We start from the raw sequence: 23159 nt of genomic DNA on the forward strand, positions 1-23159 counted from the left end.
TAAATACAATAAAATCTTGAGAAAATCTACATTGTTGATCTAATTTTATAAAGTAAAGACTAAATTTTGTGTACTACCTCAATAAATTTAAAATTTTTCTAACTTTTCGAACTGTTGGCAATGCATTCTTAAGTTTCCCACCACACGAAAATAAAAGAAGCGAAATAAAGGTGCGAGCGAACAAACGTGACAACAACACAACAACCAAGATTTACTCATCCAGGGCGTGCCATTCCCAGTTATTAATGTAAAACTAAATAGTATTTTCAACTAGAGCCACCAATCTCCCACTGTATTAACACTCTAATATCACCCACAAAGTGAGTTTTTCAAGTTTTGCAATTATACAAACCGTATTAAACACACCTTTATTATATTTTGATTTATTGCAGTACTCAAAATGGTACTTTTAAACTCCTGCTGGTCCCCATTTATATGGACGGACAATTTGCATTCCGGAGTGAAATCCATCGCTTTCTACACGGTAGCAATGAGCATCGTTTTGATGACTTTTATTGTTTTCTATATGACTGGAGGTGATTCCACCCAACTTTACAATCCCTTGTTTGAGGCAGATATTAGGTTATGTAAGTATAAACAATTATCATTTGTTTACAAAATAAATTAATGAAATTTGTTTTAATTTTATTAAAATTTGTATAGCTATGCAAGTAGTTGGGGCATTTTTATTATTCTACTTCATTCTGTTGATCATATCTGCTGTATTGCTTGTCATGGGATTGAAAAGAATGAACAGAGGATTTATGCTGCCCTGGATGATATTGTTTGGCACAGCAATTGCCTTCCAGTTAGTGTGGGGACTGTGGATGATTGGTGGCTACTATATTTATGTGAGTTAACAAGTTTTTCTAACAAATTAGTTTGAGTTTTAAAACGGCCGCCATTTTTATTTCAGCTTGACACCGTGTTTTACACGTTGATTACTTGGATCTGGATGGGTTACCATGTAAGTCAAACTAATTAAATTATTATTAGCTTCATAAACTAATAATATTTTGATATATATTGCAGTTGTATTGCTGGTTGGTGATTTACTCACAGTTCCAAGTCTTCACTGAGATGCAATCTCCAAATATTGAACTTTTGTGGCCTTAAAGTTCAAGTAAAAGTTAAGAAGTTGCTTTATTAGAGTCTCACGACGAATCTCTACTTAAGAACAAACAGTAAGACATATTAAACTGACGTCTAGGAACACAACAGTCTTCTACAAGTACAAAATACACAAATATTCTACTGCTACTAAAACAATTACACAAACAAAACAAATCACACATAGCTACTGCTGCTAAATTTAATTTTTTTTATTACAAATTGACGAATTAGGAATAAGAAAAAACTTGAAAAGTTTTGTTGTAGTAAGATTTAAAACATTGTGTAATTCCGTCCAATTTTTATATGACTTTTATATATATTTTATAATAATATACATTAAACTATTAAAATATACAAATACATAAAAGTGATGCTCCCGTCTCGTGACTTTCCAGACTTCGGAGAAACAACAAAAAATGAATATGAGGTATGGTATAAATTAGATAATATCCGATTTGTTCAAAAAATATGCATAACAAACACCTAACTCCAAATACGTCCATAGCGTAGTAATAATCTCACAAACAAACAAAAACTACACACAAACATGCGTGACAATCAATCATACATGAGTGAAATAAGTGAAAAGACGATAAAATAAAAACAAATTGTTCTATGCGACTACGCAAATATAAACAAAAACTTCCCGGTGAGAAGTGTTAGTCATGAAACCGAATTCCGAAAACCGGATTTAGTAATTTTTATGAACCTCTTTTTCTTTTACTAAACGCAACTGAATTTTATACCGTCGTCGCTGGAGTAGCAGTTGTGGCAATGCAGCTTCTGATTGCGCACGCGTACATCTGTACCCATGAGGCCATCACCAAGCTCAATGTGGCACACACAACATTTGAAACACTCCATGTGATAGAACAGCGAAAGACTTTCGATGATCATCGCTGCACCACGTCCTGAAATATTTGGTTTTATGCATTTTTAGGCTTTTTTTTTAGTTGATTTTATAACTTACCTAACTCATTATTGCAATACGAACACTTTTTCTTTCCACTCACGCTTAGAATCACGTCCCGATCGTTTTCCACAGCCAGAGACTGTGGATACGACATGGGTAAAGCGTGTCCATACGTTTGCGGAGGTTGTCTTCCCATGTAGGGAATATTAACATAATCTTTTTGGGACATTGGATCGATACTAATAAAATAAAACAAAATATAAGTGTTTTCAGTGTTTATAAGGTGTTTTATATTGTTACCTTCTTTTAGGATCATTCATTATCCTTTTTGGATCAATCACATTCCTATTTTGTATAGAAGCCGCTTTCTGTTGATCTGCCAAACGACGTAATTCAGCTTCCTGTTTAAAAAAATTATTAGAATTTATCAAAAAACATAAAATTTGTTAATAACTTACTTGATACAACCAATGTTGGTTGTAACTCTTCGTTTGCGGTTTGGCTTTTGGCTGAATCCAAGCTTCTCGCGGCGTAGACTTCGACCGAGGTTGATTTGGCAAACTATGTCGGTGCATACCTCGTCCAGGGTGTTTGTAAGCATCCGATTCTATTGGATTATGACTTAAAACGGCACAAATCAGTTAGGAAAAAGTTGAAAAACTTGGTTACATTTTAAAATGGCTGATGCCCTCACTAACCTCATATAACGGTCTTTTTTCTCGAGCGGTTTCAGTGGTTGAATCGGCATTAAAAGATTATTATTCGTGAACGCCGATTGTACTGTACGATCAAGATCCGGCATCGACTTGCGGTGATTTACAGGTATTCCTAAGTCATATTTCGGTGTGTTATTCGTTCGCAACCGATGGCCGGCATGTACCAACGGAAGTTGTTGTAATGGCGGCTGTGGTTGCACGTTCGCCATCGACTTCCGCATCATCGGAGGCGCTAAATTTTTCAAATCAGGCATAGATTTTCGCGTGTCTGCATTCTTTGCAAAGCAATCAAAGTACATATTTTCATATGTGCTAGCGCTATTCAATTTGGCCGAGCGCTCCTTAAAAAGCTGAATTTCGCGTTGACGCTTCAATTCCTCCTGCTCCAACTGCAGCAGTTCCTGTTCCACGCGTAATACCTCAGAGTCTTGATCATTCAAATTATCATAACACCGCTATACGAGGGAAGTACACAAAAATTAACGATTAAGCTCAAAAATGCGAATTCTGATGAAGATCATTCATTTATATTCGCTCACAGTACATTATTAAATAAACATGATGAACATGGTAAACAATAGACTAACGTACAATAGCTTCTCGAGCGCCCTCTAAGATATTATTAGTTTATAGGTTAGAGTTTTCATGCTAGTGAACGAGTACAGAGTACAATTACAAGGAAGAGAGTTTTGCTACATGTTTCTCACGGTTTGCAGAAGTATTGTGTGTTCCTGCGACCATTAATAGTGAAATTAATTTTTTAAAGGGTATGACAATACAAGTTAAGACGCCTTCACAGACAGAAGGAGTGTAAACAGCTCCACTTTGCTTCCACTTTCAATAAATACATTTGCCGTGTGCCAAGGAAGCAAAGCGTTTCTGGTGATTGGTTTGTTCTATGCCCATTACAATGCACCTGACTAAAATTCATTGTAACTTACTTCTGGGTAAAATGGTTCATCAAATTTCTTATTTCCTAAATAAATGTCATTAGGCTCCATGGCTGGCATGGACGGTTTTGCCTCCGTATTGTTTAAGTCTTTGGCTTCCAGCATGCCGCCATCGTGATGCTTGCATTTCTCTTCCTTCTCGATCATCTCAATAATTTCGCGCTCCTTCTTCATGATTTCTTCATCGGTAGGCCCATTCTCCAAATCGACCAACTCGCCAACGCCATTTGCAAGTGTTGAAAGCACTTCCTGTTCTTGCAACTGAAGCTGTCGCTTCAACTCTTGCTCGTGTTGTAACAACTAGAAAGAAAATTACGGTTAAATATTCATTCAATTAGAATATTGAATGATAACAACAACAAAAAAACTTACAAGCTGCTCATCAATTTCCTTCTGCTTCTCTTGAATCTCCAACTGCTCCAGTTGTTCATTAATGGCGGCCTCCTCAAGTCCAAGAAAACTGGACCTCTTTATGAGTAGTTCCTTTTTGAATCTAAGTGAAGGACTGTTGATGCGATTCGCATTGTCATCGCTCTGTGGCGGTGGTGGAGGCGGTTTCTCAGTAGGAGGCTGTAATTTCGGTGATGCTAACGGATTAGCAAAGATGTCAATGCTGTCCATGGTGAATGGTACTCGAGAATTTTCATACAAGTCGATAAGTTTCTCATCATCCAACTCGATTGGCACTTCTTGAATGGTCTTTGCAATGTTCTCCACTAACGGAGAATGTTCCACAATATTCTCTACCACTTCCTCTACAACTACAACATCTTCCGGAAGTTGTTTTGGTACAAATGCAATATAAGTCTTATCAGCAAAATCCTTCTCTCCGCTTAAAAACGCCTCGGTTATAGTTTTATAATTCGGAGCCTCCTGTTGCACGTCGGCATCTTCAACAGGTTCATCTGATTGACTCACTGAGCAGGAAACATCCGCCGTATGAATACCACTATCCTCACGATCCGAGGAAGACGCGGCGACGAGATCGCTGGAAGACGTAGACGGCCGAAAACCGTTCATCTCTGAATGCTCTAAATACTCATCCAGAGGATAATAGGATTTGGGTAGTTGTAGTTTCGCATCAGCGTTATTATTTTTGGCATCGGAATCACATGCGTTGGTGAATTGCGTCAACCTTGACTTGAGATTACCCACGAGGACATCTTCACTCCTCACCGGTGAGGTAACAAGCGCCGGTTGTTCTGTGCATTTCTCTAAAGACTGTAGACGTTCTTTGATAGACTGCGCATTCATCAAATCCTCACCGATCGGTTTCGTGGTCGAGGTACCATTTAAATGAGCTTCAAACATTCGTCGTCTTTCAGTAAGATTACCCTTCGGCAATAAAGACTGCGCCTCGGTAAACTCCTTGCTTTTATAAGTTTCTACTTTTACTTCTACGGGGGCTTCATTGAGATTGATCTTGCTGCGAATACGCGAGCGGTAATCTTCAATGGCACCCTCATAAGTGTATTGCTCATTGTTGGTGTGTGTATTGGTGTTGTTGGTGTTTATGTTCGTTGCTGTTAATTTCACATCTTTTTTTGTTTCCTGCTCGTCGTTGTGGCGCACTGGCACAGTTGTTGTGGTTGGGCTGGTCGCCTCATCATACGAGTTCTCCTTTTCATCCTAGATCGCAAATAATAGAAAATCCAACTGTACCACTCACTCACCGTAACTGTTGTACTGATTTCGATTTGAATACGCTACTCACTAATATACTGCTATTGTCGTCCGTGTCCACATCCTTGATGCTGTTGGTCTTGGAGCTGCTGCTGCCGATACCGTAATCGCTCAAATCATTCGAATCGTTGTCGTAGATCGGGATGTTAAAACGGCCTTTATTTCTGTCGGGCGTAAACCAGATAATACAAATAGACACACAACGCATTAACAAACGTAATCTGGTACATTATATAACAGCGCGAAGAAAGGACGTAATCACCGATTGAAATGAAATTTGATTGTGAATCGTGAACGGTGCTTCGTGACCGCGTCTAAATATATCCGATAATAAAGTGTGCTAACAATACAATACAAGCACAAAAGTTAAATTGATTGAGCGTTAAGCGGCGAGTACGTTACGGTTTTGCGCGTACCTTTTTTCTAGTATTTCGCTAAACGTGGTGCCGCGCCGGCAATTGCTGCGCTCCTTCTCTTGCAGCTCTAGTTTCTTCACTTCCTCTACGCGCTCGATGATGTGTTCCTGTCGTTTTCGTCGACTGCTTTTCCAATTATCCAAATTCTACAATCAGGAAAACAATTTCATCGACTTTCGCTCCTACAATCCTTTTTAAAATAGAGTAAAAGTAAAAAAGTGACAACAGCGCCACCTATAGATGAAGAAATTTAAGTAGTAAGAAGAAATAAGGGGAAATTTTTGGTAATAACTCTTGAAATTTATGTAAAATGTGCCAATTTTTAGTATGAAATGAAAAATCAAGAGTTATTTTCCGTTAAACACATGCAATTCAACAAAAAACAAAAGCGCATGCTTAGTAGCCCAAAAAGTAACTTGCTAGGCTTACACTCTGCCAGTCCTCTGCTTCTTCCTTGCGCTCCTTGCGCGCCTCCTTCACAATCTCAACCTTTTTGTTGATTTCCTGCGCCTTGATGAGCAGCGGACTGGGCTTAACGGCGACGAACTGAAGTGGATTGGTGGCCGGCTTCGGCGGCACCGGTTTCGTCACCCTACATTTCGTCGGTACGTATTGCGTATTTTGCGCCTGCAATCATCACAAAACAACAAAAAATTACAAATCATCCATAGCCGCCATGATTACAAGAAAGAAAAAAAGAGGTTGACTTGTTGTCTTGCATCGATAACGATCGATGCTGATGACTCAATCAGGAAGCCGTCGGGCACGCTTTGTTGGCTCGCGCACAAGAACCGCTCCTGACATTGCTCCATCGTGTGTTTTAATTTCCAAACGCGAACAGAACATAAACCGCGAATGCTGGCGAGACATAAACCACTCACAACACACACAACTCACGCAAAACCGTTGTCGACTGCTCCCGTTCTCATTTCTCATTTCGCAAAAACGCGCTCCTCGCCCTTGAATTATTTATGATTGCAATCGCGACGTCAATCAATTCGTTTTTTTATCGTGTGTGTGAGCTGTGTGCGCGCGCGAACGAGTTATTGCGATAACGGAAAGCAGCCAACATCAGATCAGATCCTCGTCTAACAGGAAGAGATTTAAATTAATCCCATTGCTCTTCCGATGGAATGTCTTTTGTGCGCATTTTCTCTTCTTCGGCGAAATGTGTGTAATTTCAGCAGGCAAACTAGAATTTAGCGAACAACCAACGTACGTACCTTTCTTTCCGATTCTTTTTCCATAGTTAATTACATTTCCCACACACTCGTCGTTCCATGAAGACGCGTTGTTGCTCGCATCCACAAACTGCAACAATAAAAAGAAATTACATAATATAACACTAAACGCACTGTATATTCATATAAATTCATTCACCTGCTATATAGCTATGCAATTTGATAATAAATAAATTCGATAATAAAGCAAAACGACAAATACCAGTTAATGAGGTGAAAAAAACTGGTTTCTACAGGTTTTTAAGAATTTTTGCGCGGTCGCCAAATATGGCGTTAGGTAAGTACAAGATAATTTTGTTAGAATAGCAAATCATCGCCAAATTTGTATTTCTAAGACTTCAAAATCATAAATATGGCAAATTCCTTTCTGGAAATGCGCGATTGTCAAGATTTATCGACATGTGTGTGCCGCAGCAATCAAATTTATGGGTTTATAATTATAAGCGGGCAGATAATACCAAATACACCCAAACAAATTGGTGCAGAACCTCAATTGGTCGTTAAATTTACAAATCGTTAAAATATTAATGTGTGCGATAAATTAACAAGCCATAAATCATACGATTTTTGCCTGAAAACTAAGATTATTTCAATGTCGACATAAATTTTAGCTCAAAAAATGAACTTTATCACTACATATCTTTTATTGCAGCAATGATAGGTTATTAAATTTTAGTTCATATATGACTAAGACAAGTATCGCTCATTGGACACCAAATTTGTTAAAATCTAAAAGCCATAAAAACCATAAAAAAATTGAGCAAAAACTACACAAACGCAAAATTAACCAACTTTCAACCCAAATACCTTAATAAAACTTATATTAAATAAAAGAAGATTTAATTTTCATTCATATTATTACCTTTTTCAAGTTAAACTTAATGTAAAAATTAACTAATAACAAAAAAAATGGTTGGAATTTGCTACTCTGCGTCTATTTCTTACTATGCAACCCAATTAACCACCTCATACTTGCAGCAATGTAGCGTGCACGATGCACACACGTTTGTGATCTTTAAATAAACCTTTAAAATTAACACACTGTACTTTATGCAATCGGAATGTGGTCTCGCGTTGGCCGTCTTGAAATGCTCTCCGACTCGTCGCGCTGAAGTGGAATCAGCGAAGCCACCTCGCACACTTGCCCACCTTATTTGCATATTTATCAAACGCATATACTAGTTACATATTTCCACTGCAAGTCATAAAATGAAGACATTCTGCTCATTTTTACCTCTCGGCTTCCATTAGTTCTATTTGAGTAAGCTAAAAGTCTGGCAAGAAATGAATGAAAACGAAATGAATGCAGCCATTGTATTAATATTTACTAACTATTTGTCCTAGCAGAGACAAAGTGAAATGTGTTATGCAAGATTTGAAGTCAATTTACGCTACAATTACAATTACAAAAGTTCGTTTCACATTGTGAAGAATTCACACATATTCGCTAAACAATGTGCGTCGTTTTTTTCTTCTATTTTGTGCTCCTCTCACGGTTTTACCTATCATAAAACTCTATAAATATTGTTATTGAAGCTGTGAGGTAACATTCAACCAAAATTGAAGATTTTAAAGGCCAACCAGATAAAAACTTAATTTTCTGTAAAAAGTGGGCAGCACTCAAAAAACTTAAAAATATATTGTTTTAATTGTTTTTGTTTAATGATAACAACTTTCACTATGATTATATAGAGTTTGTGTCGTAGGAGAGCAATATTTTCGAACGCCACCTGGTATATCAGCATATTGTTTATGCGTGAGTCGTTTCGAAACGCTTTTGATGTGCGCACGTAGAAAGTCATCTCACAATTAGACAATGAAAACGAGCAATGCGAGCGAACTCTTCGGAGAGCAAACGTGCGTCGAATGATACGCAATTTTCCAAAAAGTTTTCTCAGGACTTTTTATGCAAATACAACATGCAATAAAGATTTTTGTCGAGTAAAAATAAGTAAAACCTGCAAAAAAGAGTGTTTAAATGTTTTTTGCACTATTTTGTCAATAACTTTTGAACCAACCACTCAATTTTAACAAATTATATATTAAATTATAGACAATATTCTAATAAACAATTATATTAAGTTTGATTTGTGTAGATCAATTATTTTAAGAGATATTAGAAAACATACATACATTTCCAATAAAAAACGCATTTTTGTCTATAACTCAAAAGATAAAAAAGTACAAAACACAAATTACCCAAAAATAATCCACTTTTCTTCCTCTATGTAAGAATGTCTAAACAATTAATCTAACATTATTATTAAGAGAGATATGACAAAATAAATTGTAGCCATTTTTAAAAACCATTTAATTTAATTCTTACGTGTTACTTATGTAGAATATAAAAAGTAGGTGTTTGATGGTGTTACACATGCTTAATTGTCGCCCGTCATGCTCGGATGTAATGCATCTTGTAGTAATGTAATGTCGTTACGCGTGAACTAAATAATAAAAATACGCACACGGCCGAAATGCCTTCGGCGAATTCGAACGCGAACACACACACACACACACAGAGCTCGTGGCGACGCCGATGTCTTTATTAGCGGATCTAAGACTTTCGTCTTGCCAAATCAAGTTTCATTTACCTTAATGACTTGGCACAGAAACCCGACCGGCGTCGTCGTCGTCGTCGCTGGACTAAATGACAACAAGCGCATACCAGAAGTGACAAGTTTGTGTCACATCGTCACACGGAGGGTACGAAACTACAAAACCAGTACAAGAGACACAAGCAAGCAGCACGTACCACGCTAGGATTTCAAATTCCTACCGTTTCAACAGTTTAACACTTTATTATCCAAGCGCAAAAACCAGTAAAACTGCATTTACGTGAGCGTGCCATTGAAAAAATGCAAATATTATTCATAACAGCTCAAAAATTTCAAGTTTACATACGCGTCGACAACAAAAAGTGAAAATATTTTTCATACTGTGTTGAAATTCGTGTAATTTCACTTTGTAGACATGAAAATATTTTCTTTTCTTGTTATTTTTAAGCTAGAAATAAAAGTCGCACATCAACTTCATTTAAATATTTAGTCTTGTTTTTAATTCTATTTATTTTTTTCGTGTTTATACTAAACAAGGCCGTTTAAATATGCAGTCACGCTTCTGTTCGTCGAAATAAATATGTACAATAAATTAATTAATATGCATGAGGCACAATTTGTTGACATTTGATCGTACGACACTCACACACTTTCGAAAATTTCGATTTCGGGACACAACTGCAATGAAATAATATCCTGTCGTGTGTGTGGAGTTTTACGACGCGACACACCGGCATTCGCTTCCTGCCAGGATATTATGTGCAATTTTCGTGCGTTTATAAAACTAAAAACAAACACGCTGTGGCAAAATAAAGTAAAAGTTTGGTTGGAGCGCGTGCAATAAACGCGCTGTCAAATTCCGAGGTGGTTTTGTTTCCGTGCTCGCGGAGCGCGAACGCCGAAAATAAACGCGCCGCGGCGCCGAAAAGAGGTGTGGGGCATATATTTTCAGCGTCAAAGAAACCAAGAGTGGAAATTCCAGTTACCTACGCGTTAGAATCGAGGAATTCAATGCGAAACACAAAAATCCACGTTGAAAACGCATTTGTGATAAGTTATCTTGCTTGTTGATAAAAAAAATCAATTATAGTAATGATAATTTTACAATGGAAGATTTGAACTTTAATTATTGGAAGGAAACGATTGTTTATCTCAATTAATTCCGGAGTTATGACTAAATAAAGTTGTGCTAGAAAAATGACTCGTCTATTTTCAGAGATATTTCTATTTTTAATTATCTCAATTAGTGATTCATAAATAATAATAACAAATGAGCTAACTTATAAAACATCTAATTGTCTACTAATTTACGAAAGAATTTTATCGTTATCTCTTTTAATTCAAAAGTTATAGCACAAAAAAGTTGCAAAAACATAAACAATAAATACCTTGCAAATAGTTTCTATTTTCTCTCATATCTCATAAATAAATAAATAAATATAATTATCAACTATTCAATCATATAGTTAATAACATTATCTACAAATATATGAAAAAATCATCTCTCTATCTCTTTTTACACAAAAGTTACAGCCAAAAACATTTATAAGTAGGTATAATTCTATGTTAATGGCATATGAACATACTCGTAACTTTCACAATAATATTGACAATTTAGTCCGTAATTAATCGCGCGTTTAACAACAATTGACACAAAAGCAGCCAGCCAACATAAATAATAATAATATATATTAAACACCCGATAAGGCGCTACACGTGATTTAACTTTAAGCTTATATCGCTTAAGTTTAAATGTGTTAAATGCCCAACTTCCATTTACGTACGCGCTTTATCTGAACTTTATCTTGAACACGTTTTTTGTTGTTGTTGTCAACGCCCGCCGCCGCATATCATTACTCGACCCATTTGAAAATAAAATTAATTACTCGCGCGCTGATTGCGCGCCCGCTAATAGAATCAAATTATTACAACTCTCATTACAAAACGACTGCATGCTGCAGCAATGTACTGGCATCATCATAGACTAATCGCTTAATTGCATTAATTAATTCCACCCTTTGAACTGTGAACATAAAGTTGAAAGCGGAGACATGTTAATATTGTGTGTGCGCGCACGCGGAGAAATCGGTTTATGACAGGAATTAAGTTAATATCTTATTGTTCGCTATAATCGGCGCTGGTTTTCTACGTTTGAAAATGAAACGAGCTCACGCAGAGCGAATAAACTCATTGCAATTGCGATTGCGACTGCTAACTTGGGTGCTCGCCTTTTGAGTTTGCTTATTATGCAATTGAAAACTGATTCAGGGATAGGCAAACTATATTTTTATATAAACAATAAAAAAATAGCAAGTGGTGTCCTCTAACGGCAAGAAAAACAAATAAAAATGCTAATAGTGTTGCCTATGTTAAATTAATGTAATCCTAGTTGCATATAGTTATTTTTTGAGTAAAAGATTAAAAACATGAGAAATAATAAAATGTTTGTTTGAAATTAGTTTGTATATCCCTGTATCAACGACTATAGATGTTAAACCGCGATTAATTCTGAAGTGCAGCGTGCACCGTTCCACTTTAGGTCCGCGACTCGTGACAGACCTTTCGAATGCTTCAAATGCGATATTTGATCGCTGGGTTTATTAATATCAGTCATCGATATCGCTAATTCGGTAATACCGTAATCTTCGAAATAATTCAATTACCAATAACCCAAATTCAATGCTTAACATTGCACCATAAACAAGACTAACTCGATTACCTATTAATTAATTTTATCATAAGTCCCAATCGGTAGTTATTTGTGTCTGCAGGGTTGCATAACTTACTTTTATCTGCAATAAATGTCAAAGCCGTCGAAATTAATTTTACCGCGCGTTCTGATGCATTATTAATCAACGTAATTAATTTTTCCAGCGTGCACAAGTCGTATTATTATTATCTACGCTGCGCGTTGGTGAACTGTAACAAGCGCAATTTACGACCGGCGTAAATGGCAATTTCCTTTTCTTTTTCTCCGCGCTTTTTATTTCGCTCTTTTGGTGTGGGATTTTTTCTTCGCAGGTAATTTATATCCACTCCTACAAATCTACGATGTATGAGTTATGCTTGCTTAAGCCACAAGTCATTTTATTGGCGTTTTAAATACAATCTCGCGTTTTATGGCCGAGCGCGATTATTTGCAATTAATTATCTCGTGATTTAATGCTGTTTGATTTGGTGCGGCGCGAAATGTCGCAAGAATTACAATTTCAGCCGATAGTGATAAGAAAATATGATGCATGACGCATTATGGTGTGTTGATTCAGACGCAGGAATGTCATTTTTAAATATTGCTTTTTTTGATTGGTGAAAAATCTGTTTTGGGAACACTTAATGCTTTAACAGGTGCTTGAAATGATAAGATCTATTATCTTATCAAAGTAATATATCAAATTTACTGTTCTATATTATCTAAAACAAACCTGTTAGAGTAAAAATTAAAAATACATTTTTACGAATTGAATTTTTAACTTTCAGGCGACACAAAAACAGCAAAAATGATTTTATAGGGAGATCAAAGAAATTAATGGATTTTCTAGTTAATTCTCTATCAGAAAACATCAACCCGAAAAAATCATATTTTTTCATTTTTTACGTTTCACGTCATAACTCATCAACGCCTAAATATAGGCAACACTTACACGGTTAAGTGAACGAAACTTACTTAATACTACCCTGCAGACTAGCACGATACAATAAAGCCGACCCTGCTCACCTAAAATACTATCATAACATAATGTATATAACCTTGAAAAATAAAAACTCAAGTTCTACGGATACGCCAGCTCCGATAATTCTCCTTTTAATAATCTTTCCAATGACACCTTTACCAACCTCCTACCTCTTCCGGAACCAGAGTTATCACGCCACAAACATACACAACTTACATATATGCAAAAATTCCATATAGGTAAATTTAATCCGTGCACAAAGTATGAATAACAGTTGTCGACAATAACTTCACAGTTGCCATCTATTAACGCAGCTCATGTTGTAGGAAATTGATAGTGTTTTCCAGTTATCGCCTTACACAGTAACACAACAAAAACAAAAATAAAACACGCAGTCACTTCTCCGATGCCAACGCGTATACTCGTACTTATCCACAGATTAATTACCAGCACTTCCTCTATATGCGCCAGTGTGGCCTAAATAATCCGATACCCGCGCATTAATTACTTGCGCACCTACGTTAATTATGATCAACAAAATTTATGACAAATATATTCTAATTGTGCCATTGCACTGGTACCGTTTTCCACTTTTCATCATAAATAAACTACCGCTTTAATTAAACTCATAATTGGTGTGTAATTAAATGGCCGCAAGATGGGTGGTGGTGGTGGAATGAGAAGATATCGGATTGCAGTTTCTAACTTTCCACGAAGAGTATTTGCGCGCTCGAAATGCCAACCACTACAACTAGTAAATTCAATTTTCGCAAAAGTAGCAAATGATTATGATTATGATAACCTGCGAAGATGTCAAAAAGCGAAACCATTTTCATTTATGCGTTTTCTATAGATTTCACTAGTAAATATTTAAATCCGTTTGAACTCTCCTACTTTAACACTAATAAAACAAGGTAACACACAACTAAAATCATTGATATTCATAATTATTTTACTGCAACTATAGTTGCATGTTACTATCTTACTTTTTTACTCAGTGTAATAATTCTTCGCCGGTGCCTCGTGGGCATCGGATGTTTTTTTTTTACTCCTCTGGTAATTGTTGACCTTTCGGCTCCGGCGGCGCTCGAAAGTCAAAGTCCACGAAGACGACGCAAAGACCTGTCCCTGAGAGTGTGAAGACGTTGAGAGAATAAAAAAATACTCGTAGAGTTTGCTAAAGACTGAAGATTAAAGACATGCTGGTTACCATTGAGGAGAACATCGCGCTAGGAACTCTCGCAACTCGCACACGAAGAAATCTAACGTTTCCTCACGAATAAACGTGAAGTTAATCGCTGCGATGTGATGAAGAGGTCTCTTTACCTGTGTTCTTCGTGGAATTCCGCTCAAAGGTTGAAATTACACACTCCACCCTCGATGAAAAAGCAACAAAAAAAAACGAAGAAGAAAAAATCGCATTGTTGCGTTGTGTGCAGAGTGTAAAACTACCCGAGCACGAAATTACAAAGAGATTTATGCGCGGATATTATACTATACGAGTGCGGCCATTTTATGAAAACAACAGTTATATGAATTTGAATATGTGCAAAGCGATAAAAAGAAAAACGAAAGCTTCAACCATAACCATAACATATGAGAGCATAAATAGTATTATTCGCCGGTAGCAATGCAAATATTTTCCATTTATTGAAGCTGTGTGTGCTTTATTGGTCAATATTATGGAATTTTCAACAATTATAGATTCGTTACGATCGCTCGTTTTCGTTCAATTGCACGATTTGTTTTGTGGCATTTTCATGCCGTCCAGTATGTCTTATTTATGCCATTTCTCTTTTCTCTCGCGGCTCGCGGCTGATGCTGCTGGCAGTCTCTCCTTTCTAGCGACTTTTCGACGTCTAAACACAACTCAAAACTGTTACACACAACACAACCGGTTAACCGGTTTTATATTAAACACATTTCCAACTGGCATATGTCGTTAGCAGTTGGAGAAAACGCGACCGAAAAATTTCACCGACCGACTGTCAATTTGATTTGACCCCGGCGACTCAGCAATGCATAAAAAATAAAAAAGAAGCGACGAAGCATGTCACCGCAGTTGACTGGTGACTAGAATAACTATTTATTAAAATTCTCCGGCGTATGTAGATATGATGTTTTTTTTTTCGGTGAGTGTATAATTTAAAATGTACGTTTTCGAAACGCGATGATGTTTTTGTTTTCTGTTTCGTAGGTTGTGTAGTAGGAAGGCTCGATCGCACGCGTGGCATAACAATGAAGAAGAAAAAGCTACTATTTTGAGCGAAATCGACGGACGCTAACTAATAGCTCGTACACGTGGATTTTAATTTTAACTCCAATTCCACGATTAGTCGTTAACTCGTTACGCGCGTTGGAGGTTATATAATCCAGTTCGGGAGGTGAACTAAACCACGCGAATTTCACACACCTTCACTTTCTAAACTCAAAAACACAACAAAATTAAGCGGAATTTAATAGTGCTTAAGTAAATTTCTACTACAATTACGTTTGAACATTATATGTTCATAGGAAATGAAACGGCGCACAAAAAGTTAAAAAAAACTCTTTTCGTGTAAAATAATAAATTAAATTAATTTACAAAAGCATAAATAATTAAATTTTGCATATATTAAACTAAACACAGTGAAAATTCGATAAATTCTTTACGAATTATAAACAAAAAACACTATTAATAAAGTAGCGCCATCTGTTGACGCTAATTTCCGTTCTGTCACATGAATAATAAATCATTCGCCAGGGTCAATGAATAAGTATAGTTCGACTTGTTTGACTCCGATAATTTGTTTCTTCATGCACAAAGATAAAAAGCAGTTCTTATATTGTGTGATTGTGATTGTAATGCGCGATTGCGGTGTGTGTGTATGTGTTTTTTGTTAATCTCAAAGCAAATCAGCTACTGTTTGCAGCCGCACATCATATTCTTACCAAAGCGCTAGCAGTTTGCACGCCGCAGAGAATGATAAGCATGAAGCGCATCATTAGATCCTCTGCCTCTGCCGCGGCTGCTCTAACAGGATATTCTTCACTGTTATATCGCCGGCGCGGCGTTTACTTAGTCGTTGCAAATTAAGTTAACGGGAAAAAAGACTCCGACTCGGAGAGTTACGAGTCGGACTAGCGCGCGCGAGGTAAAAATGCGTATGAATTACTATTACTACAAGTCTTTTGCTTCGCTATTCCAGAATGTGTTTCGCTGGAGGCACAAAGGTCGTTGGTGCGTTTTTTGATGATCACGTTGAAATGTAAACAATTTCAACAAGTTGCGTCGCTTGTCTCGGTTCTTTTCTGTTGCGGCTCGTCAAGTTCACAATTCACAAACAAAGTGCGATTTAAGCTGAGTTTAACTTTTAACTCGTAACGTGTTTTTAACGCATGATGAAAGATCTCGAATATAAACACACATATCTTTAATGTCTTCGAGTTTAATCATTAACAAAGCTCGCCTTTGAGCGTTTGAGTAGTTCTGCGAATGTCAGCAATCGCTGAAGAAATGATGGTGACATTTTTTTAATTGCACGATTTTATACGAATTACGAATTGGATTAGTTGTTAGTAATAGCGCTAATTACGAGTCAAATGGAACAAGGTTTGCTAAAAGTGTTTTTAAAGCGTTTTTCAAGCGATGCTTTGCTGCTTTGATTGGCCTTGACTTGACAGCGCAAATCATGAATAATTAATGAATTAACGCTCTTGATAAACTTTTCCTTTAATTTCACACTGGGTAAAGTGTTTTAGCACAAATCGGGTCGGAAATTAGCAAGAAAAACAAGAGTTGCGCATAGATTGCGGTATATTTCAAATTTTTAAGAGATTTTTAGCGATTAATTCCGAAAAAGTAAATAGACGTATAAAGATAATTAATTTACGCACCAGTTGAGTTGAATTTTGCTTTTGGAAGAAAGATAAATCAGAAAATACTAGCAAAAACTGCAAAATTTTCTTAAATTGCGCAAATTTTTAAAATTTTGAGGCATTTTAAAGCATTATCAAAGAAAACATTTTACTAATAATGATAGAGAATTAAATTACGCATCTTTTGTGACTCAGTAGATCAAAATCGCATCAATAACAACAAAGTTACGATGAAAAAAGCATAAAGTGATTTCCAACTAGAAACCTCGGTTAAGCCAAAGTCATATGTCTCAGGTAATGTTACAATGAACGATATTAAATTAAATACACCGCGGATAGATATAAATTACAAACTATAAACAATTGAATATGATGCCTGGCTTACGTGCGACGTGCACACAATGTAAACACGCACACGTCGAGCATAATAACGTCTTTAATAAGGTGTTCCAGAGCTCTGTGTGCGCATGCAGATGTTTGAGCGATATGCTCATGCGAGGAAAACTCGATCTCGAAAGGCTCGGCAAAGGCGCAACTTTTATATTATTAATATTGATGAGTGCGCCGCGAGTGCGCGGCGTGTCTATGGGATTGGGAAAGGTTACGATACGCGATATAAACATACAATTAGGATCTTTTCCGCGTGAGACTGCGAACTAACTGCAAAAAGAGATATGCTAAATAATATCCTCCCAAAGGTAGGCGTGGCTCCGGCTATGAAATGTTAAATAAACAAAAAAGGAGAAAAACCAGAAAGTGATTATGATTTGTTTATAATTGCGCCGAGTTTTTATGTCGCAAGCAACATCTTCCTCTGCGATTTTCTTGCGGAGATAATTAACTCGCGTGTGCGTAATGTCGATTGCGATATTTTCTTCGCTGAAAATGCAAAAAAAAATCATTTCTTTTTTTTTTTTACACCGACAGTAACACGATATTGCAATTATCTTGCAAGTACCATGCGTAATTACACACTAAACTCCAAAAAAACCTTTTAAGCTCCGCCTACAATTAGGCGTGGTTCAAAGGTTGACGCGCATGCGTACTGCTATGATAGGCGTGGCTCCCTGGTCAAAATCTAACTGTTTTTCGTGGTTTACTCAAAAACCACGATAATTACACAGTGAAGTGAAGTGTAATAACACGTGTAAACTGGTAGACGTGTTGTGGTGTTTTTTCTCTCGTTGTAATTCCGATGATATTCATATTCCAGTGATGCGTGTGTGTTGCACGCACGAGTTGACCTAGGAGCGTCGAAGGTTGAACGGAACGTTGGAAAATTTAAGAGAAAACAGACGTAGTACATCCAAACAATCAGAAACCGCAGCTGACCGACTGGTTTCCCTTGATATAAATACACCAGGCGCATAAAAGTGATGAATGTATGAATCATTGTGTAAAACTACTAAAAAAAGTCATGCATCATAGAATTTAGTAATGGTGGAAAATTTTTTTTTTCGAAAATTTTAATTTCTGCGCGTAGGGACGCCTACAGAAAATGAAGTCATAAAGTTCGCATTGTTTATAGTTTATAAAATTAAATTCCATTCTTATTACTGTGTCAACATAATAAACTAATAATAGTTTTCCATGAAATAAAACGGAGTGTAATGTAATTACCTGTAAAAATTGATGTTCCACGAGTGTTTAGTTATATCTATCACAGAAATCCATTGGTTTCGTACACTCAACAAACAAACAAAACTGCACGGAGCGAAATAACAACGTTCCAGGTAAATTATCAATTTGTTCGACTCACACAGTTAGCTTGTGTTGTTGCACAATGTTGGAAAAATCAACAGTCGGGTGAGATCTCTCACCGTAAAGGTATGAGTGTAGAGTTTACGAACCGATCACACCGAACAAGGTTTTACAAGGTTTCGAGTAAACACTCGCACGATGCACTCGCACTCGCGTGTGTGGGATGTGTGGGTGACCGGGTGACAGCTTCTAGGGGTGCACCGCCAGCGCATGCCCGCGCATTACGTCACTGCGCTCTCAGGTGTGCAGCTGTCGTGTTGGTTCGATTCGCACTCGCGGAATGTGCGAATGCAACGCGCTAGGCGTGCGCGCAGCGCATCGTAACGGCTAGGCTAAATTCGGTCGGCGTGCGGATCGTAGGTTTTTGATTCACTCTCGGCATCGGACTCGGACGCGGTAAGACTACTGCGCCGACAGTAACAGCACCGAACACGCTTCCAGTTCTAGCTCCAACTGTCGTGCTGTGGTAAACAACGCGGAGTGGACTGTGACTGGAAACGCTCTGCGCGCGGCACGGTGCGCTGTGTATGCATTCCGGCGGCTTGACGTGGCAACGTTGTAGGGAACACGCGCAGATGCTGACTGAAGAGCAGAGGTGGACTTCCACAACTGCTTTTTGTGTAGTTTTTCTTATTTTACTCAAAAACTAATTAAGATAGAACAAAAATTCTTTCACTCATCTATTAACTATTAAATTATATATCTAATTTTATAAAGTATACTCAAAATATATTAAAATTTAAAAAGTTATAAACAATTAAAGAAAAAATATAAAAAATTTACATTTTTACCAATAATTCTTATAATTAATTAAAATTTAATTAAAAATTAATAAAATTAGACATATAATTTAATACACTATTGAACTGTGAAAGAATTTTTACTCTATTGCTTTTAGTTTTTGTGTAATAAACAAATTTGTACCAAAAAACATGGTTTAATTTAACCACAGCTAGTTTTTTCCGTATTTTCATCGATTTAACGCAGTTTTATTCAAAATTAAACTTGCTCTCGACTGTACAGAACGCAAATCTGTTGATCTTGAGTTGTCTTTCCTTACGAGCAGTGTTTTTGAATAAAAACCTGAAGAGTTGCGCCGCAATGAATGTGAATGCAAGAACGGTATTACAATGCGGACAATAGACAACTCATACTGGTGGCTTGTGAATACAACTATGTGCGCGATGATGATGTGCTCGTCATGCTGCGTCTTCACTTCTTCACTTACTTGTACTTACACACAGCATTACTGGCATCCGTCGTTGCGGTAGTCGCGGTTTACTTTGAGCGGAAAGAAAATCTCCAGTTTCCTCGCTTCAAATTTCTCAACGCATTTGCTTGTGAATTCCAGCAATGAATCTGTTAACAATTAGTCATCGTATGTTTTGATCATCGCGCGCATCAATCATCAGCGGCGCACGTTTTCGTGCGTTTCGTATTTATGTTTACAAACTTGCAGCGCGCAGCGCTCGTCGTGTTGCTCTCGTTGTTCCCGTGTGTTAATTTGATCGTCATGTGTTTGCGTTTAGTCTCGAGACTTGCGATGGTCGAGGCTTTTACATTTTAAATATAATTTCGTTTACGGCGCGCCGATGTGAAAACTTTCCCAGACGCGCATGCAGCGAACACGCAGCTAATTCATACTTGCGAGGCCTCGGAGGAATCGCCCGCTGCACACACGCAGCATCTCAGTATTTGTATACCGTCTATTTATAACAGAAAAGAACCTTCGAAGGTCGAATTCTCTTCGCTTCTCTTCTCGTGGGCATCGTCTCGGCGCGCGGCGCGCACCAAACGCGCAAACAACTGGGTTATTAAGTTATTATTCCGCGATGGCGAGTTAATGCGGTGGAAATTGAAAAATGCACGCAATTGAATACGTGCGATTGTTACACATGCGTACGATTCTTACAAAACTTGTTCATGTAACGTAAAAACTTTATAATAAGCGAAAGTTTGTTAAAATTTTAGACGGAACTAGCAAAATCTAATTGGCGATGGGAAAGTTAACAAAAACGTTATTATTTTAACTTAAACTTACCAAAAACACAAGAATTCACTGCACCGTGCTTCATTTTGTTTGTTGTAAACTAAAATAACCAAAAATAACTGACAAACTTGATGTTGTAACGTCTGCAAAGTTGATTCTGACGTGTATAAAGAGTTGCCTACATTAAACAATGTTCTAAAAATATAAATATCATTGTTTTTACTTATAATTCAACAAATACTTACATAATTTAAATAAAACCCATAAATATACACATAAAACTACCTAGTTTTTCGTATTTTGTTAAGTTTTATATCTTAAATATTGGTTGCCTATGTCAAATTGCTTGCGTGTCCGTACAACTCACGAAACACACACAACTCAAACTTCTAACCAATCCACATACGCCACTCACCTCCATGTCAATTTCTATGTGACTGTCCTGCGAAGATTGTGAATGTAAAACAAGCTCCAAAGGGCTGTAAACATGTGGAAATCAGTGGTAGTGACTCTCCTGCTTGCCGCAACAACCCTCGGCGCCGAAACATTCAGCAAAAACTTAATAAACAAGAACGTTGAGCGAATCATCGATCTCTCAACGCAGCTCGTCAAAGTAACCACGACCATAACCTTAGAAAACGCCGGCAAAGATGTAGAAACAAATTTCCACCTCATCCCCGAGCCGGAGCACCTCGGGAGCTTATCACACGTCTCCGTGAAGGATGCGCTCAAGCAGGATTTGAAGGTACATCAGGTGAAAGTTGATGGTAAGACTGCTTACAGAGTCAACCTGAGATCCAACCTGGCTGCAGGCAGGACAGCAAATGTAGTTGTAGAATATGTCTATACACATGCATTGGAATCCTATCCATCCAGCATCACACAGAAGGACAAGCAATTGGTGAGATACTTTGGTGATCACTACTGGTACAGCCCATACAAGACCAGCAAACAGACAACTGCTGTTACTCTAGCTTCCAAGAACATTGAAAGCTATTCCAAATTGAAACCTGTTAGCCAAACTGAAAGTACCATTAAATATGGTCCTTATAGTGATATTGATGCATTTGGTATTGATCAAATGATCATTCACTATGAAAATAATTCGCCTTTCTTGACTGTGACAAGACTTGAGAGGTTGATTGAGATCTCTCATTGGGGTAACATTGCTGTACAGGAAGATATTGAGATTCTACACACAGGAGCTAAGCTTAAAGGGTCTTTCTCGCGGTATGACTATCAACGTGACACCAGTACAACTCATCATAGCATCAAATCCTACAAAACTGTTTTACCAGCAGCGGCACATAGCATTTATTACCGTGATAGTAATGGTAATATTTCTACATCCCAAGTACGCACGCGTAAAGATTGGATCGAGCTAGAACTACGACCACGTTTTCCTTTATTCGGAGGATGGAGGTCTTCCTACACTCTAGGATACAGTGTACCTAGCTATCAATACCTTTACAAACTCCCAAATGGCAATTACAAGCTGAACATGCGTTTGTTAGATCATGTCTTTGATGATATGCAGGTTGATGAACTGGAAACCAGCATTGTATTGCCTGTAGGAGTACAAAACGTTCAAGTATCTTATCCGTTTGAAGTCACAAAGCTAGACAACGAAGTAGCACACAAATTCCTGGATACAATCGGACGGCAGGTCATCAAATTGAAGAAGACTGATTTGGTAGAACAGCATATTCAAGATATGGAGATTGTTTATGAATGGTCGCCGCATTTACTGTTCCATGAGCCCATTCTTATCAGCATTGCATTGTATGCGATGTTCTTGATTTGTATCATTTATGTTAGGCTAGATTTTTCGATTCATAGCAAAAAGGAGGAGCATTCCAAGAAAGATTAGGTTTAATTGCATAATCACTGAACAATTTTCATGTTTGTACCGAAAATGTAACACGAGATGATTGTGTAACACTCTACACTGCGTAAATAAACATACAAGTTACGATAACCATTTTCTTTAACCTTTTATACAAAAGATGTAAATTTAAGTAATGTAGGCAACCAGCCGAGCATTAATCCTGTGTATTGAGAAAATTTGGTGTTTTTCAATATTTCGATTGCGTTTATCTCGAAAACTAAAAGTTTTAGACAGAAACAATTTGCAGATTCATAATCTACGTCAAATTCTCTATAAGATAAGCTATTAAACTATTAAATAGAAAATCTAGGAGATGAAAAATTAACAAAAACAAAAAATTGGTAAATATTTATTATTTTTTTCTTCCTCTTCGTTAATTTTAATGAATTAAATTTTAAATGTAT

The 23159-nt window shown here is 37.1% G+C and overlaps 3 protein-coding genes across 7 annotated transcripts; 2 read left to right on the top strand and 1 right to left on the bottom strand.

Moving 5' to 3' along the window:
- The first annotated feature begins 51 nt into the window (after positions 1-51).
- pasi1 (pasiflora 1) lies at positions 52-1484 on the top strand. The gene is made up of 5 exons (XM_065310338.1): positions 52-320; positions 393-587; positions 664-851; positions 917-967; positions 1033-1484. Exons 2-5 carry the CDS (start codon positions 401-403, stop codon positions 1114-1116), a joined length of 510 nt encoding a protein of 169 aa, XP_065166410.1. The 5' UTR covers positions 52-320; positions 393-400; the 3' UTR covers positions 1117-1484.
- Positions 1410-20972, bottom strand: smash (smallish). Of its 5 annotated transcripts, none has more exons than XM_065310331.1 (12): positions 20919-20972; positions 7015-7102; positions 6212-6418; positions 5792-5937; positions 5407-5539; positions 4065-5321; positions 3684-3992; positions 2725-3197; positions 2485-2647; positions 2327-2427; positions 2084-2265; positions 1410-2024 (listed from the first exon to the last, which is right to left on the bottom strand). In XM_065310331.1, the coding sequence occupies exons 2-12, from the start codon at positions 7036-7038 to the stop codon at positions 1837-1839; spliced, it is 3183 nt and encodes a 1060-aa protein (XP_065166403.1). In that variant the 5' UTR covers positions 7039-7102; positions 20919-20972; the 3' UTR covers positions 1410-1836. The 5 variants fall into 5 exon arrangements, with proteins under 5 accessions (XP_065166403.1, XP_065166407.1, XP_065166402.1 ...); XM_065310335.1 differs by lacking the exon at positions 20919-20972 and adding an exon at positions 18737-19376 and having other exon boundaries at positions 6221-6418; XM_065310330.1 differs by lacking the exon at positions 20919-20972 and adding an exon at positions 18737-19376.
- A 281-nt stretch (positions 20973-21253) lies between these two features.
- Positions 21254-22845, top strand: LOC135797304 (dolichyl-diphosphooligosaccharide--protein glycosyltransferase subunit 1). The gene has a single exon (XM_065309580.1). It carries the CDS (start codon positions 21355-21357, stop codon positions 22735-22737), a length of 1383 nt encoding a protein of 460 aa, XP_065165652.1. The 5' UTR covers positions 21254-21354; the 3' UTR covers positions 22738-22845.
- The last annotated feature ends 314 nt before the right edge of the window (positions 22846-23159 follow it).

The sequence above is a fragment of the Atheta coriaria genome, unplaced genomic scaffold (genome assembly GCF_025399875.1).
Source record: "Atheta coriaria isolate IRGN ID8LTWV9N9 unplaced genomic scaffold, Caltech_Dcor_3.1 hic_scaffold_8_pilon, whole genome shotgun sequence".
Taxonomy (NCBI): Eukaryota; Metazoa; Arthropoda; class Insecta; order Coleoptera; family Staphylinidae; genus Dalotia; species Dalotia coriaria.